We start from the raw sequence: 16,488 nt of genomic DNA, 5'->3' as shown, positions 1-16,488 counted from the left end.
AATTTTCAAAAAAATCGATCATGGATTAAAAAAAAAAAATCACAAATTTTCAAAAAATTCTATTATGGATTACAAAAAAAAATTCGATCATGGATTAAAAAAAAAAATCACAAATTTTCAAAAAATTCAATCATGGATTACAAAAAATTCGATCATGGATTACATAAAATTCGATCATGGATTACATAAAATTCGATCATGGATTACAAAAAACAATAAAAATAAAAAAAAACAAAAAATTCAATCGTGGATTACAAAAAAAGAAAAAAATAATTCGATCATGGATTACAAAAAACTCAATCATGGATTACAAAAAACTCTATCATGGGTTACAAAAAAAGCAAAAACAAAAAATTCGATCATGGATTACAAAAAAAAAAACAAACATTTCGATCATGGATTACAAAAAAAAAACAAACATTTCTATCATGTATTACAACACATTCGATCATGGATTACAAAAAATTCTATCATGGGTTACAAAAACAAAAAATTCGATCATGGATTACAAGAAAAAAAAACAAACATTTCGATCATGGATTACAAAAAATTCGATCATGGATTACAAAAAATTCTATCATGGGTTACAAAAAAAGAAAAAAAAACAAAAAATTCGATCATGGATTACAAAAAAAAAAAAAAACAAAAAATTCGATCATGGATTACGAAAAAAAAAAACAATTCGATCATGGATTACAAAATAATCTATCTTGGATTACAAAAAAAAAAAAAAAAAAAAAAAAAAAAAAAAAAAAAAAAAAAAAAAAAAAAAAAAAAAAAAAATTTAAATTAAATAAATATATATATATATATATATATATATTCCGTACGGGACTCGCCGATTCACTGTACGGACTCGCCAATTCCGTACAGTGAATCGGACGATTCCCATTTTTTTCGCCGATTCGATCCGTCCATGGCGATTCCCGAGTCGAACCGGGCAAGTCCGGTTCGACTCAACGTTTTTTTAAACACTGGCAAAGACCATTAAATTTTTAGAAAGTGAGATCTAAGTACTAGAGAACTCAAATTTCTTTTTTCTTTTTTTTTTTTTAAGAATAATCATTTAGTAATTCTCAAGTAGTCACCAAAATTTTAGACTAAAAAAAATCCTTCCAAATAGGGAGTAGAAAGTAGACTATGCTTCCAGAGGGAGCATAATATACATGCTCATCATTGAAATAAATCATTTGAAAACGAAAATTTAAGCACGTCTACCACTAGATTTGACAAATGCACCAAATATTGCCGACATGAACTGGATTCTCTCTCATCATAAAGCTTATTTTAAGATTTTTTTTTTTTTTGTCCCCCAAAAGTTTCATATGACTGTTTGCTTGGGTCGAGGAAAGAAAAATGAGGTCAACTAATGCAACGCCGTTCTTTAATTAGATATTATGACTTTGTGAAATATTTTTAACAAGATAAACGATCCTATAAGACCCTCTCTCATCTATATGTGTAAGACTCCAAAAGATCATCATTAAATTTGACACGAATCTATAAAAAAATCAAATCCCATATCTATGTAATAACTTTTTTAAAGATCCGTGCCAATTTCAATGGTGATCCTTTAGGTCCTCCACACATAGGTGGGAGAAGGTCCTGATCATTACTCTTTTAACAATTCAAATTTCATTTTGTAAGAAAGTCATTATTTTCATTAGGGCATGAAAATCCCAGTCTTAATTTTGCTTAAACTGATCCAATAATGAGCCGACTCCCAACATTTTTCATAAATATCCATAGTTCATTGCGAATCAAACTTGAGATATGGCGCTGCTAACCATTCAAGCCCAAGCCCAAGCCCAAGCCCAAGCCCAAGCCCAAGCCCAATCCCAATCCCAATCCTAAAAAATATGCATAGTTGGTAGAGAAGTGCACGATGGTCCAAAAATACACACGAGACAAGTATTATTAACCTTATTTCGACCAAAACTATGTTCTGACATTGCGAAAAAAGAGGTATCGACGGCAAGAAAAAAAAAGGAATAAAGAAGACAATGTCCACATTTGGGCATTCTCACAATTACAGATTGCTGCTGTTTGAATATTATTCAGCACAAAAATGCAGGCCTAAGATCAAATATTGGCAACACAGAGAACTGATAATGAAGAATTTGGGGGGTGGGGAGAGAGAGAGAGAGAAAGTCTGAGTTCTGTTTCTCAGTACCAACAAAGCCTTAGGACTTTTAATATGTGAAGATAAATAACCTATTACTGGAGATATCCACGGCAAAATTAATAAACATCGTCCCCCCTGAACCTGCAAAGCAAGAATAGCATGAGATCTTCTATGAAAACTATTTGACACCATCAATCAATTCTCTAGTTTGCTTCTGGTTATTTTGATTTCTCTCTCCAACCCAGCTGAACTTATTGAGTACATCTCCTTACCTATTGTTTGCAGGTAGCTTTGTCTGTTTTAAGAGTAACGCTAGAATGTATTAAGTACCACCAGAATCATACTTTCGGACATAATAAATTAACTTGGCCATGTCTATCCAAAATTGTAAAAGCCTAGCAAAAAGTCAGACTAATTTGAACTAGCTTGCTTTCCACTGCACCGCACCAGCAAAACTCAAGATCAATCGGATGAAATGTAATCCTAACTCTAAATCCAAAATTATTATTTTTCCATAGGTCATAGGTCCCTTGTCCAAAGTTCTCAGCCTACTCTTAGTGAAAAAAGGGTCTTTAATTTTTTCCTTGATCAGCAGCTGCAATTTTACTCCTTACAACATAAATTTTCATGAATATTGAGAAAAGAACACACAACCATACTAGATAGTTACCAAGGAAGGTCACACAGAAAGGATGTGAGAGAGAGGTACACAGAAAGGATGTGAGAGAGAGGTACACACTGTTCTTAGATTCAGAGAGGCTCCTACAAGGGAAAAAATAACAGTCAAATCACTAAAAGAGGATAGAAGTACCAAGTTGTGTCACAAGATAGCTTATGCTAGAAGAAGGGCCACACCTATTTTGACATAAAAGTTGCAGAGACATTTTTGAGAGAAAATGAAGCGGCAATAGCTATCATGAGATTTCCAGAAGCTCTAGAAAGCAGAAGAAACAGAGGGACTTTTACAAAAGGCAAAGTGTCAGGTAAAGATCGGTGTGTTGATAGCTTTCTTACAAGATATCAGCAAGTTGTGAGGGAGAAAGAATTGGAGTAATTCAATGAATTTCGTGAGAGAAGTAAATGGACGCTTACCCTCTATACTTTCTTATTAACTCTAATCCCCATGCTCTAAAGATTTCAGATTTATCAGCCTGGTTTTAAGGGCATGGAATGTCATTCATGTATTCCTCTTTAAGAAAAGAAAGACTTTGTCTTGTAAAAGAAGCCTAAGGCTTGAGCCCTAAGTAGGAGAAAACCTTAGGGTTTCTCCAAAATTACTTGCGTCAAGGTGCTTAATGCTGATTTTTCTATGTTTCTTCAAATTCTCCTACATCATAATGGCATTGGTATTTGCCCTGGAAGACAAAGAGGAGATAATGGAAAACCATGTAACAGTCATGAGTCATGTTCCTGCAGCCAAACAATCTCTCATTAATAGCAAAATGACATAACCACATATTCCACTTTCGTGTTGGATCAATGCCTCCTTTGCTGCTTCTTAGACTTCCCAGGAAAACGATGACTCTCAACTAGTGATACAAAAGCTTGATGTGCAATACTTTGCACTAGGATAAATCCGCTGTCCACAGTTGCGTATGAAATAAGATTTGGGAAAGATTGGGGTAGGGAAGAGAAATGCGCAATCGTTAATACATATCAGATATTGTAGTGAAGTCAGTCAGATCAAGTGGAAAAGGAACAGAGGCATATTAACAATTCATCAACAGTCTTATGTCTAGTCACACACACAAAGGTACCGACAAATGTTGTACATTTAGGGAAATTACTCAGGTCAAACCTAATACTTGAACTATTTAACATCTCACTGGCTCTTTTGATCTAATTTCAAGTATCATCATTCTTGTCATCAAATTTCAAATAGCCCATAAAAGGACATCATCATGGGTCATAAATTGTTGGAAATTGTTCCATGCATGAATTCTTAAACAGTTGAACTCTAAGGGTGATTTGATAAATTTCCCATTTTATGATCATCAGTCAATGATGCATTATCTTTGTAATACTCTACATTTAATTTCAGCGAGTAACAACTATCATTTGTTCGAGGCGATTAGACAACAACACAAGCTCCAGAAAGAGAAAGCTAATATCCATGAGGTTGTTTTGAACCTCTAGTTCAACCTTGGTATAGCAGATGACCCCAAATCCTTCAATTGGAATTTTCTCTGTAGATATGCTTCAACTTCACAACACCCTGCCACTGACGATCCGAATTCAGCAAGTCATCAATATAGAACAATAAAAAACCCAATCCCCTTTTTTTATTTCTCAGTCTCACGAAGAGAGAGTGGCAACTGCCCAGTCTATGTACGCTTAACAACATGGTATAACCTCTCAAACCAAGATCAGGGTATCAACTGAAGTCCATAATGCTTTTTTGTGGGTACACACCAAATGGGTATAATAAAACTAATATCTTGGTGATTTAGACACGTAGGTCCTTTCCTTTAGGTCTTCAAGAAGAAATGGCTTGCATGCATTTCATAGATGCCCTATTGTTGTGAAGATGCATCGATCAAAGCATGTCTAGATAGTTGGTGACAGGAAAATGTCTCCTTCATGACGCAAGTCATACTCATGTCTATCACAATAGGCAACATATCTCCCCTTATAACATCCGCGCTCAATTGTTGTGAAGCTGCATTGGTCAAAACATGTCTGACCACTAATTATATTGGTGACAGATAAAATGTCTCGCTAATAATGCAAGTCATACTCTTGTCTATCCCCAATTAGACACTTCTAAAATGGTTGAAAGATTTCATTTTGGATATATAAACTCACTTTCCTAATGTGTTTATAAGATGAAGAAATTGGTAGACCACCCAGAGATACAATAAAGGAGAAATATTTTGGTTTTTTGTAAGGAATAGAAGGCTGACTAGATCTTCGTACTAGGATGAAATGTGGTGATTCCATATCAAGGCCACATGTCGGTTTACCTTTTGTATTCTTGGAGAAACCACCTTGGAAGATGTCGAGCAAAAATGATGGCAAGGACCAATGACAGGTTTATTAGGGAAATAAGTTAAGATCAGTGCCGATGATGAAGCCTATGAATGATTATATGATGCTGTCATATAAAAATTCCATGAGTATACATGCCTCGAAATCTTAAGTCTTTAGGCCGCAGTGTCATACACAATATCCTTTTTATGCCTCTCAAAAACCAAAAAGATTTATATTTCAGTTTTCATAGACTGGAGCCTATTCATAATGTTCTTGAGGACAACACAAATCACATAGGATGAAATTATGAACAATATAGAAAAATAAAATAAACAGTAATCAGGATATTCTAGTTAACTGAGAAACTGGAGATGTGTAGAGTAGCTAGAAGTGAGGTGCATTGATCTTAACACAACCTTTTTTCTAATATATGATGTCGACACAAGTTCCTCCCAAAAGCAATTTGGAAACTAATTTCAAGCATTATAGTTATTGCACTTCCAATCATGTCCCAATTTTAGCATTGCATTAAAATTTCGTTTATGGAGTGTTGGGTCAGGTTGCAATAGAATTCTTCTGATACTCATCGGACAAAGTAGAGTTTCCTAATGTGTTTATAAGATGAAGAAATTGGTAGACCACCAAAAGATACAATAAAGGAGAAACATTTTGGTTTTTTGCAAGGAATAGAAGGCTGACTAAATCTTCGTACTAGGATGAAATGTGGTGATTCCATATCAAGGTCACATGTCAGTCTACCATTTGTATTCTTGGAGAAACCACCTTGGAAGATGGCAAGCAAAATGATGGCAAGGACCAATGACAGGTTTATTAGGAAAATAAGTTAAGATCAGTGCCGATGATGAAGCCTATGAATGATTATATGATGCTGTCATATAAAAATTCCATGCTCAAACAAGTATACATGCCTCGAAATCTTAAGTCTTTAGGCCGCAGTGTCATACACGATATCCTTTTTATGCCTCTCAAAACCAAAACGATTTATATTTCAGTTTTCATAGACTGGAGCCTATTCGTAATGTTCCTGAGGACAACACGAATCACATACGATGAAATTATGAACAATATAGAAAAATAAAATAAAAAGTAATCACGATATTCTAGTAAACTGAGAAACTGGAGATGTGTAGATTAGCTAGAAGTGAGGTGCATTGATCTTAGCACAACCTTTTTTCTAATATATGATGTCGACACAGGTTCCTCCCAAAAGCACTTCGGAAACTAATTTCAAGCATTATAGTTATTCAGTTCCAATCATGTCCCAATTTTAACATTGCATTAAAATTTCTCTCATGCAGTGTTGGGTCAGGTTGCAATAGAATTCTTCTGATACTCATCGGACAAAGTAGAGTTTCTACCATCCTAGAGAAATTGTAAAGAAATTTAAACACTCAAATTGAACTCAAAGAAAATAGATCCACATATATCATGGAAATTTATTGAGAAGGTAACATAAAATGAAAATCATGCCTTATACAGAACAAGAGCAGCGCCTTACACATTAAAATGATTAACAATAACATTAAAATATTCAAGTGCTTTACAATTAGTAGATGCAGAAAGGGGCAGCGTGACATTTTTAGAGAGTAAACGACTTTTAGATTACATGTTCACAGTATGTTTATCATATACAAGACTAACTGCCACTAATGCTGACTTCAAAATAGATTCAAATCTTTTTAAATGTGGACAACCAAAGTGCCAATTCAGCAAGAAGATATACACACACACACACATATACATGTATATGCATATGAATATGTATATGAAAAATATATAAATATAGATACACATATACATATACATATATATGTACATATATATGAATACATACACACACGCACACACACATATATATACATACATAGAGAGAGAGAGAGAGAGAGAGAGAGAGAGAGAGTTAGATAGATAGACAGATAGATGGGGTTTGTCTTGAATTCTAAGCAAATCTTCGTGAAAATATTTTTGGTTTCATATGTTGCAGGATTTGCTTACCTATCTTGTGGGTATGGGAAATCTTTGGAGAATCAATATCTTCCTAGTTAGTACATACTAAATTACTAATTTAAGAAAAAGTAGGTCATTATGGGACTAGATTTGTCTTTATGAGAAGATATAGATGACCTCACGTATATCTCTCTAGGATTTTTCTCTCTAGAGGGCTTATGTAGAGAGAGAGGATGGGATGGGTCAGTCCATGCAGCAAAGAAACAGAAAGAGTGACACTTAACTTTGTAGGAGTTCTGTATGAAGGTGAGAGACTCTGTGAAGGAGTTCTGTGTGAAGGTCATAGACTCTGTTAGAGCAATGCTGTTACAAGATGTTGTTACAACATTGCTCTAACAATGAAGGCATTGATATCCTAGAGCATCTAAGTCACATACTGAACGCTTGGTAGTGAGAGAAGGGTCTATGGAGAGACAAGAAAGCAAGCCAGGGCACATCTGAATCGAAATCCAATCAGGTAAAAGTAATCTCCAGCGTTATTACCATAAGAAAAATGGCCATGTGAAGAGGGATTGCCCAAAGCTAGAAGAGAGAATAAATCCTCTGATTCAATATAACAATAAGAAAAATTATGTATATATCCATTATATTTACTGTTATTACAATATACAATATAACAATAAGAATAATTATGTATATATCCATTATATTTACTGTTATTACGAAAATACCTTTTAGTTTCCATTATTACAGATATATCTGTTTTTTGAACTTCATAACACTTTTTTTTTTAAAAGACGGAACTGCCCATTTTCAATTTTTCAAAAACCGAAATATTTAAAATTTTCGGTTTTTCAAAAACCGAAATTCCTAAATATTTCGGTTTTTCAAATACTAAAATTGAAGAGATTTCAATTTTTGAAAATCCAAATTTCAAACAATTTATATTTTTTGTATTTTTTGAAATTCCTATGAAATCTCTTCTCTTTTCTCTCTCTCTGAAAAAATAAAGCCAACGTTGTCCCTGCCTCCACTGCTCTCTGTAATTCGCACGTTAATGGGGGTTCATTTCACCCTCTCTTACTTCTCTTTGTACCTTTTTACACATATTTTCCCTTGAAGCCCCACCCTCTCTCTCTCTATTTATTTGGTGATGCTTCCATTCTCCCTATGAACTACAAACTTGATAAATTTTTAGTGAGAAATCTACTCTCTCTCTCTCCCTCTCTCTCTCTCTCTCTCAAAAGTAAGCCATTTGTTATGGAGAAACAGAAGCGGAAGAAACCATCTTCTCCACCCATCATCTTCTTCCTCCTCATCCTCTCCTCCTTTTCTCTCTCTCTCTCTCTCTCTCTCTCTCTCACACACACACACACACGCAGACACACACACACATAAACGCGTGCACATACACATCAGAATTCACAATCTCACAGACCCATAATTCTCATTAGCACAATTCTACCCTCACCTCTCCTCAGCTCTTATTTTGCATTATCTCTCTCTCTTACTTCCCTATCTTTCTCTTCACTTCTCTTGTAGGTACCAGCTCTTAGCAACAACTCCAATACTCCAAATCGGCTTTCTCCAAGAGCTTTCATCAAAAGATACTAGTAGAGCCTCCTCCCCAATTCCCCATTTTTTGCTCAACAAATCCTCCCCCTTAGACCACCTCCACACTACAATCTTCTCTAATTTCATGAACAAAAACTCTCTCTCCACCCATCTCTCATCCTTCTGCCAAACCGTCCACCTCTTATGCTTCCCCCACCAGTCCCTAGCATCACATGGCCGCACCGACAATTCGATTTCAAAAAATACACGGGGCACAACTTCTCGAACTACAGCATGGGTGCCGTTGGTGGCACTGCATTTTCTCAAAATACAAAAATATAAATTCAGATCTCATAAATTTCAATTTTTGAAAACCCAAAATATTTACGAATTTTGATTTTTGAAAAACCGAATATTTAATATATTTCAGTTTTTGATAAAACGAAAATGGGCAGTTCTGTCTTTCTTTTAAAAAGTGTTATGAAGTTAATACGGATATATCTGTAATAACAGAAACTAAAAGGTATTTTTGTAATAATGGTAAATATAATGGATATATACATAATTTTTCCTAATAATAATTACGAATTAATACTATCTTTTTGGTTTACTAATAAATTAATTACTATCACATGCAAAAACTACTATCAATAAATTAATAATTACGAATTAATATATCTTTTGGATTACTAATAAATTAATCATTATTATTACATGCAAAAACTATTTTCGATAAATTAATAATTACGAATTAATACTATTTTTTTGGTTTACCAATAAATTAGTAATTATTGTTAAATACAAAAAGCATTTCGATAAAATGATAATTATGAATTAATATTATCTTTTGGTTTAATAATAAATTAATAATTACTACTACATGCAAAAAGCATTTTCGATAAATTATTAATTACTAATTAATACTATTTTTTGTTTATCAATAAATTAATAATTATTGTTACATGCAAAACACATTTTTGATAAATTAATAATTACTAATTAATATTACTTTTTTGGTTTACCCATAAATTAATAGTTATTGCCACATGCAAAAAGAATTTTCGATAAATTAATAATTACGAATTAATATTGTCTTTTTGTTTACTGATAAATTAATAATTACAAATTAATATTACTTTTTTGGTTTACCAATAAATTAATAATTACTGTCACATGCAAAAACAATTTCGATAAATTAATAATCAATATTTATCGTTAAATTAATTACTATGAATTAATAAATTAAGAATTACTTATAATAAATTAAGAATTGCAAATTAATTATCATATTTTCAAGGCGGCACCTAGGCACCCGCCTTTTACACCGCATAGGCAGGCACCTAAAGGATTCCGCCTGATACTACCTGCCTTACCCACGCGTAGTCGTTTTCTGAAAACGTCCTCCTAGGCGGCCGGGCAGCCAAATATTCGTTTATTGATTGAAACAAAGAATGTATCGTCAGTCTCGATGAGTTGTGATTAAAGATTCATGGATTCTTATTCAAGGTGATCCTATCATATGTACCCTCATCAAGACTAGGTCACCACATACAAGATCTTTGATGGTGGCTCAATTCCGATGATGAATGATGAGGTTTGTAAGACCATCAATCTATGGATAGCTAATATCACAATGGATGATCGAATCATGACAATCTTGATAGATGTGAGATAAGTGTCAAATCTAGGAAAGAATCTCATGTCTTTGTTCACGTTAGACTCCAATAGCTACAAATATGTTAAAGGAGTCCTGAAAGTTCTAAAGGGTATGCTAATTGTAATGAAAGGCAAAAAGATTGGAACGAATTTGTATGTGCTACTTAGTACGACCATCGTTACAGATAGAGGAGTTACTTCCATGTTTGAGGGTGGTGATTCCAATTTGGCTCATTTGTGTTATATGAGATTGGGCCCATGGGTGACCAGTTTGGCATAACTAAGTAAAAAATCAATTGATCAATGGCATGAAGAAATGCTAGTTAGACTCCTATAAGCATCATGTTTATGGGAAGCAATGTTAGGTGAATTTTAGCACGTTGGCACATAACATAAAGAACATCCTTCAGTAGGTCCGTTCAGATGTATGGGGCCCTACATCAGTCATTTCTAAAAGAGGATCCTATATTTTGTTCCTTCAATGATGATTTCTTGAAGAAAATGAGGGTCTACACAATGAAAAAGAAGAAGACATATGTGTTTAACACATTCATGCACTAGAAAGCTAAAGTGTAAAAACATGCCATAAAAAAGGTCAAGTGCTTGAGGACTTATAAAGGTGGAAAGCACATTACGACAAAGTTTGCAAACTTTTTTAAGAGTGAAGGAATTGTTCATCACTACAGCACTCCAAAAACGGCGCAACAAAATGGAGTCGTTGAGCACATGAACTGAGTAACACTAGCTTGTCGAAGGAATTTTGGCAGAGCAATTAATAAAGAACGTTACATCATCAACAGGTCACCATCTATAGCGATAGAGTGCTAGACAACGAAAGAGGAATGGACTAATAAACCTGCTAATTATTCTCATCTAAGAATTTTTTGTTTTCCTACATATGTTCATGTGAAGGATCATAAGTACGAGATCGAAGAAGAGTGTTTTCCTTGGCTAAAATTTTTTGTTGTCGTACGTATGTTCATGTGAAGGATCATAAGTTCAAGATCGAAGAAGAGTGTTTTCCTTGGCTAGTCTCTCAAGTTTATCATCAGTTATGATGCAAGGTTTGATAACCTATCGTGTTAAATCACATTCAGAAAGGTGCGGAAAAAAGTGATCACCAATGGTGATGCCACTGAGATTTAATAAAACTCCAAAAGATGTGTCAGAAATTTTATTTGAAAGCGTGGAGAAAAATGTTAAGCCTGACGAGGAATTGAGTCTACTCCACATGAAGAAGAGCCTCAGCTTGAAAGGGATAAAGAAACAAGAAGTCGGTGTAATTTTAAGGACATAGTAGCTTACTCGATACGCTAACACAAACCAAGAGTCATCCACTTTTTAGGAATCTATAACATACGCAAACAATAGCAGGTAGAGTGATGCTGCGAATGAGGAGATGGTATCTCCTCAAAAGAACCGCACCTGGGATTCGTGACATTGCCTAAGGGCATGAGAGTTATTGGATGTAAATGGACTTATAAGAAGGAAGGATTAGTTGAGCCTTGTGATGATAGGATTAAGGCTTATTTGGTTGCAAAAGGCTAAGCACAAAAATTATGAAATCTTCTCTCTCATTGTGGGAGTCATTAGCCATGGTTGCATTGTTTGATTTGGAGTCAGTAGTTAGATGTCAATATCATGTTCCTACATGGAGTGTTTGAGGAAGAGATCTATATGACTCAGCCTGAAGGGTTTGTGGCGAAGGCAAAGAGGATCACATTTGCAAGTTGAAGAAGCCATTGAACAGTCTAAAGCATGCCCCTAGGCAATGGCACAAACACTTTGATAAGTTCATAACTAGGAACGAGTATATCAGAAATCAGCATGACAATTGTGTCTAAATTACGATATATATTGATGGTTAGTTCATCTATGTGATGCTTTACATTGCTGACATTCTTATTGTTACTCAAATTGAAGACTAAGGTTGGCAAATTGAAGACTAAGGTTGGCAAAAAAATTGTGATGAAAGATTAGGTTCGATTAAGAAAATTTTGGCATGAAGATGTGTAAAGATTAGAAAGTTGGGTAAATTATGGCCATCTCAAAAGAGTATGCTAAGAAGGTTCCCACAAAATTCGGGATGCACATCTCATATTGTCGACAACATTATCTCCAAATGCAGATGTCAAAAGAGAATACATGTCTTGTGTTCCTTGTGCAAGTGCAATTGGGAGCCTCACATATGTGATAGCTTGCTCTTATCCAAATATTCTCTAGCAGGTAGTGTTGTTAGCAAGTATATGGCCAACCCAAGAAAGGAGCATTGGTATGCAGTGAAATGGATACCAAGTTCCCAAGGGTTACATTACTATGGGTCTGGTGTTTAACAGTACCAACAAGTTCAGTGACAAGGTTGTTGGTTATGTCAATGATTATCTTGCAAGTGTTTAGACAATAGAAGGTCCACAACTGATTGTTTATACACGTGCTAGAACTTCAATTAGTTGGAGGCCAATGCTATAACACACAGTTGCCTTGTATATGACCGAAGCAAAATACATGACTATTATTAAAGCAGTGAAAATGCCTTTTGGCTTAGAGAACTTGTAAACGATCTAGGCTTATAGGTTATAGCAAAATGGGACTATCGTTTATTGTAATAGTCAGAATGCAATATATTATGCAAAGAACCACGTCTGTCTATCATGTGAGCATGAGGCATGTTGATGTCAAATTCACTTTATTTATGAGATAATAGCTTGATATCACATTGTTGATCAACATCAAGAGGAATGTTGCAGATATATCGACCAAGTTGATTCCTCTACAGAAGTCTAAGGTGTGCTCAAACCTGGTTAATGTTGCCACCAAGGTCATTGGTGCCCACTATGTGGGCATGTATGGAGAAGACAGTCGAACTAGAATGGTATTTCTTTTGCTGACTTGATGGAATTCAAGCCAAGGTGGAGATTTTTGGGGTTGTCTTGAATTCCAAGCAAACCTACACGGAGCTATTATTTGGTTTCCTATCTTTTAAGACTTAGCTTACCTATTTTGTAGGTATTGGAATCCTTATCAATGGGGAATCAATATCTTCTTATTAACCAACTTACAAAAAACTTGGATATTATGGGAATAGATTGGCCTTTTGCTATAGGAAGATAGAGATGACCTCACATACATGTTCTCTTTAATTGGGTTGTTAACTTGTTACGTAGAGATAGAAGCTGGGATTACAACAAAGAAATAGAGGGAGAAAAGCTTGGCTTTGTAGGAGGTCCACATGAAGTTGAGAGACTCTCTGTGAGAGATAAAGGGTAAGTTAGTGTTCGCTACCACTATCGGGAAAGATTCATCTTATACAATTTACTCTTGCATTGATGAACCTCATGCATTTTACTCTTTGCTTGTAGTTGTTATTGTATTTATTGGTTGTCTACTTTCTCGCTCTTTAATTTGCCAACATATCAACCCATCCAGTTTAGAGCATTCACACAACAACACCACGCATGCTCGCTTGCATACACACACATACTAAATAATAATTTTTAAAAAAAAGAAAGTAAAATTATAAATATGAACAGTTTATAGGCATGTTTTGCCTAATATACATAACAAGAGAATCAAATGAAAAAACTAGAACATAGAGGCCATACATATACAATTAAAATGATCGCTATAAACCGCTCCTGAATTGGTGTCAAGGGGTTCCATTGGGAATAATAGAATGACTTTTTATGGGGTAGCAGCTACAATCTAGAATAAATAAACTATAGAAAGTCCCATAGGTCAATGAATATAGCCGGGAACAAATTTAGAGCCCAAATTCCAAAGAAGATTTCAACTCACATTAATCACGAGAGCCTCTAAAGAAGACATCGAGCAATCCACAGCAGCTCCATAAGGACCTCGGTCTTGCTTGAAGTGGCCAAACCGAAACTGGCTGCAAATTACAATCAAACTAAAAGAGTTTCAATCAAGAACAACGAGAAAAAACAAAGGAAAAGCACAAGAGAAGAAAGCAAAGCAATAAAGCATAGTTTTTTGTCTAATTTGACAAACCTTGGAGTCTGAACTTTCTGGTTTAGCTATGTCTTTACTTCGTTCAAGCTCAGGCACTGGGTATGGAAAAGTTGGCAAAGTTATAGGTTGGTCCTGGATACATGAAACTGGCAGAGAAACCACCTCAGAGCAACTCTCTCTAACCAAACTACGTGTGCTCACATTCTCAACCCGGATTTCTTTGGTTGGGGTATTTTCCTCGTCTTTTGATCGATCAATTGGTGAGGTATTTTCATTCTTCTCCTTTCCACTGCTCTCTGATTTATCAACAGATGAGGCAACAGGATTCAGACCCAATTCATCATTTTCTCCTTTGGTTTCGTTTTCTGCTTCAGCAACGGGAAGCTTAGACAATGCATCTGAGATTGAAGAACTACACTCAGATTCTTGCAACAATTCAACATGTTCAATCAAAACGGGAGAAGAATTCAGACCCAATTCCTCCTTCTCTTCTTTGGTGGTGCTCTCTTGTTCAGTAACTGAAAGCTTACTCAATTCATCTAAAATCAAAGATTTGACCTCTGTTTCAGGAAAAGAATGGACACTCTCAATCAATGGGATAGAAGAACCTAGACCTGATTCATTCTTTTCTTTTGAGTCACTCTCTGGTTCAGTAAAACTAAGCTTACTTATCCCATCCGATATCGAAGAGTTAACCCCACCTTCTTGCAAAAAATTATCAACGCGTTGAATAAATGGGGTAAAAGCATTCAGGCCCAATTCACTGGACTTATCTGATATGGAAGAATTAACCCCAACATCTTGCAAGAAATCATCGACCCTTTTAATGAAGGGGGTGAAAGAATTCAGACCTAATTCATTACTTTGTTCTATGGGAACAGCAATGCTACCCTCTGTTTCAGTCACGGGAAGCTTACTCGAATCATCTGAGATTGGAGTATTAACCCCTGATTCTTGCAAGAAATCGACATGCTGAGTCGAAGATTTCGGACCCACTTCATCCTTCTCTTCTTTGATGCCACCATCTTTGCTCACTGGTTCAATAACAGAGCTCTCAGTAAAATCACCTGAGGTCAAGTCCTTAACCTCCACTTCTGGCAAGAAATCAACATGCTCAATCTTAGTTTCATCTTCTTTCTCAAGAACAGAAGACCCACTTTTCTTCTCCTCACCATTAATGCCTTCTTTCTCCTCAGAGATCACTATGTCTCTCTTTCCATCGCCATTAACTTCCTCTTCTAGCTCTGAATGGTTGGCTTCCTCTTCCTCGGAGTGTTCCATCCCTTTGTGCACAGGTGATTTAGCAGATTCTTCCTCTGCTAAAGAGGCACGACGCAGAGACGCGTCGCCCACTTTAACTGAGAGAGAGAAACAAAAGAGCAGAAACGGTGAGGAGATAGAAAGAGCATTTGTAGTGAGAGCAAGCAGCGAAAGAGAGAAAGGAAGGTACAGATAGAGAGATGGAAGCACCTGATGGTTGAATGTTAGTTGGTGGATGGACCTCCCCCATTTCTTTCCTTTTCTTGGCCTTTTCCTTTGCTCTCTTCTTGCTACCGGGAGGCATTAGTACCTCTAGAGAGAGAAAGTAGAGAGAGAAAGTAGAGAGAAAATCAATGGCCCAGAGAGAGATAATCAATGGCCCAGTTGTACACTTTACAGAGAGAAAGCAGTGATAGTGGGTCTCGATCGGTAGCAACTGATATCCACAAGAGTGAGAGAATACGATGGGTATTTAGAGAGAGAAGATGATTGTTCAATACACGAAGTGATAAGACTCGCGGTGGGTCTTAAATGGTGGCACTGAAACCCAACGTAGTGAAAGAACAAGGTCGGGACTAGAGAGAGAGAGAGCTTGACGATGACTGTTCAATTCTTCATTGTAGAGAGAGAGAGGTAGAGAGAGAAAGGGTTTGGGGATGAATAGCCAGTTGATCAGTTTAGAGAGTGAGAGAGAGAATTGGTGATGATGCCAATTGTTCAATTTAGAGAGGGGGAGAAATGCCCGGTGATGAACGGCCAATTGTTCAATTTAGAGAGAGAGAGAGAGTGACAAAAAGGCCTGGTGATGAGAGAGATTTAGAGAGAGAGAGAGAGACAAAAAGGCCTGGTGATGTGAGGACGGGGAAGGGTTCCAGTGATCAATGGCCCACTACATTTGAGAGAGAGAGTAAGCAGGGACTAACAATAGAGAGGGGACACGGTATCTACGCGGCCCCCCGCATATTGTAGAAATGCGGCTTGGCAAC

General features: G+C 35.8%; 1 protein-coding gene across 2 annotated transcripts; it reads right to left on the bottom strand.

Annotated features, from left to right (window-relative positions):
• Nucleotides 1–1,886: 1,886 nt before the first annotated feature.
• Nucleotides 1,887–16,246, bottom strand: LOC18428771 (uncharacterized). 2 transcript variants are annotated; one of them, XM_020663956.2, is made up of 4 exons: nt 15,713–16,246; nt 14,282–15,600; nt 14,069–14,180; nt 1,887–2,266 (listed from the first exon to the last, which is right to left on the bottom strand). In XM_020663956.2, exons 1-3 carry the CDS (start codon nt 15,804–15,806, stop codon nt 14,070–14,072), a joined length of 1,524 nt encoding a protein of 507 aa, XP_020519615.1. In that variant the 5' UTR covers nt 15,807–16,246; the 3' UTR covers nt 1,887–2,266; nt 14,069. The 2 variants fall into 2 exon arrangements, with proteins under 2 accessions (XP_020519615.1, XP_006838133.1); XM_006838070.4 differs by having other exon boundaries at nt 14,069–14,162.
• Between the last annotated feature and the right edge of the window lie 242 nt (nt 16,247–16,488).

Source organism: Amborella trichopoda, chromosome 13 (genome assembly GCF_054954075.1).
Source record: "Amborella trichopoda isolate Santa Cruz 75 chromosome 13, AtrichopodaSantaCruz75HAP2 v2.0, whole genome shotgun sequence".
In the NCBI taxonomy this organism is placed as follows: Eukaryota; Viridiplantae; Streptophyta; class Magnoliopsida; order Amborellales; family Amborellaceae; genus Amborella; species Amborella trichopoda.
The sequence above is the reverse complement of the archived record's forward strand: the minus strand, read 5'-3'. Positions and strand labels throughout refer to the sequence as shown.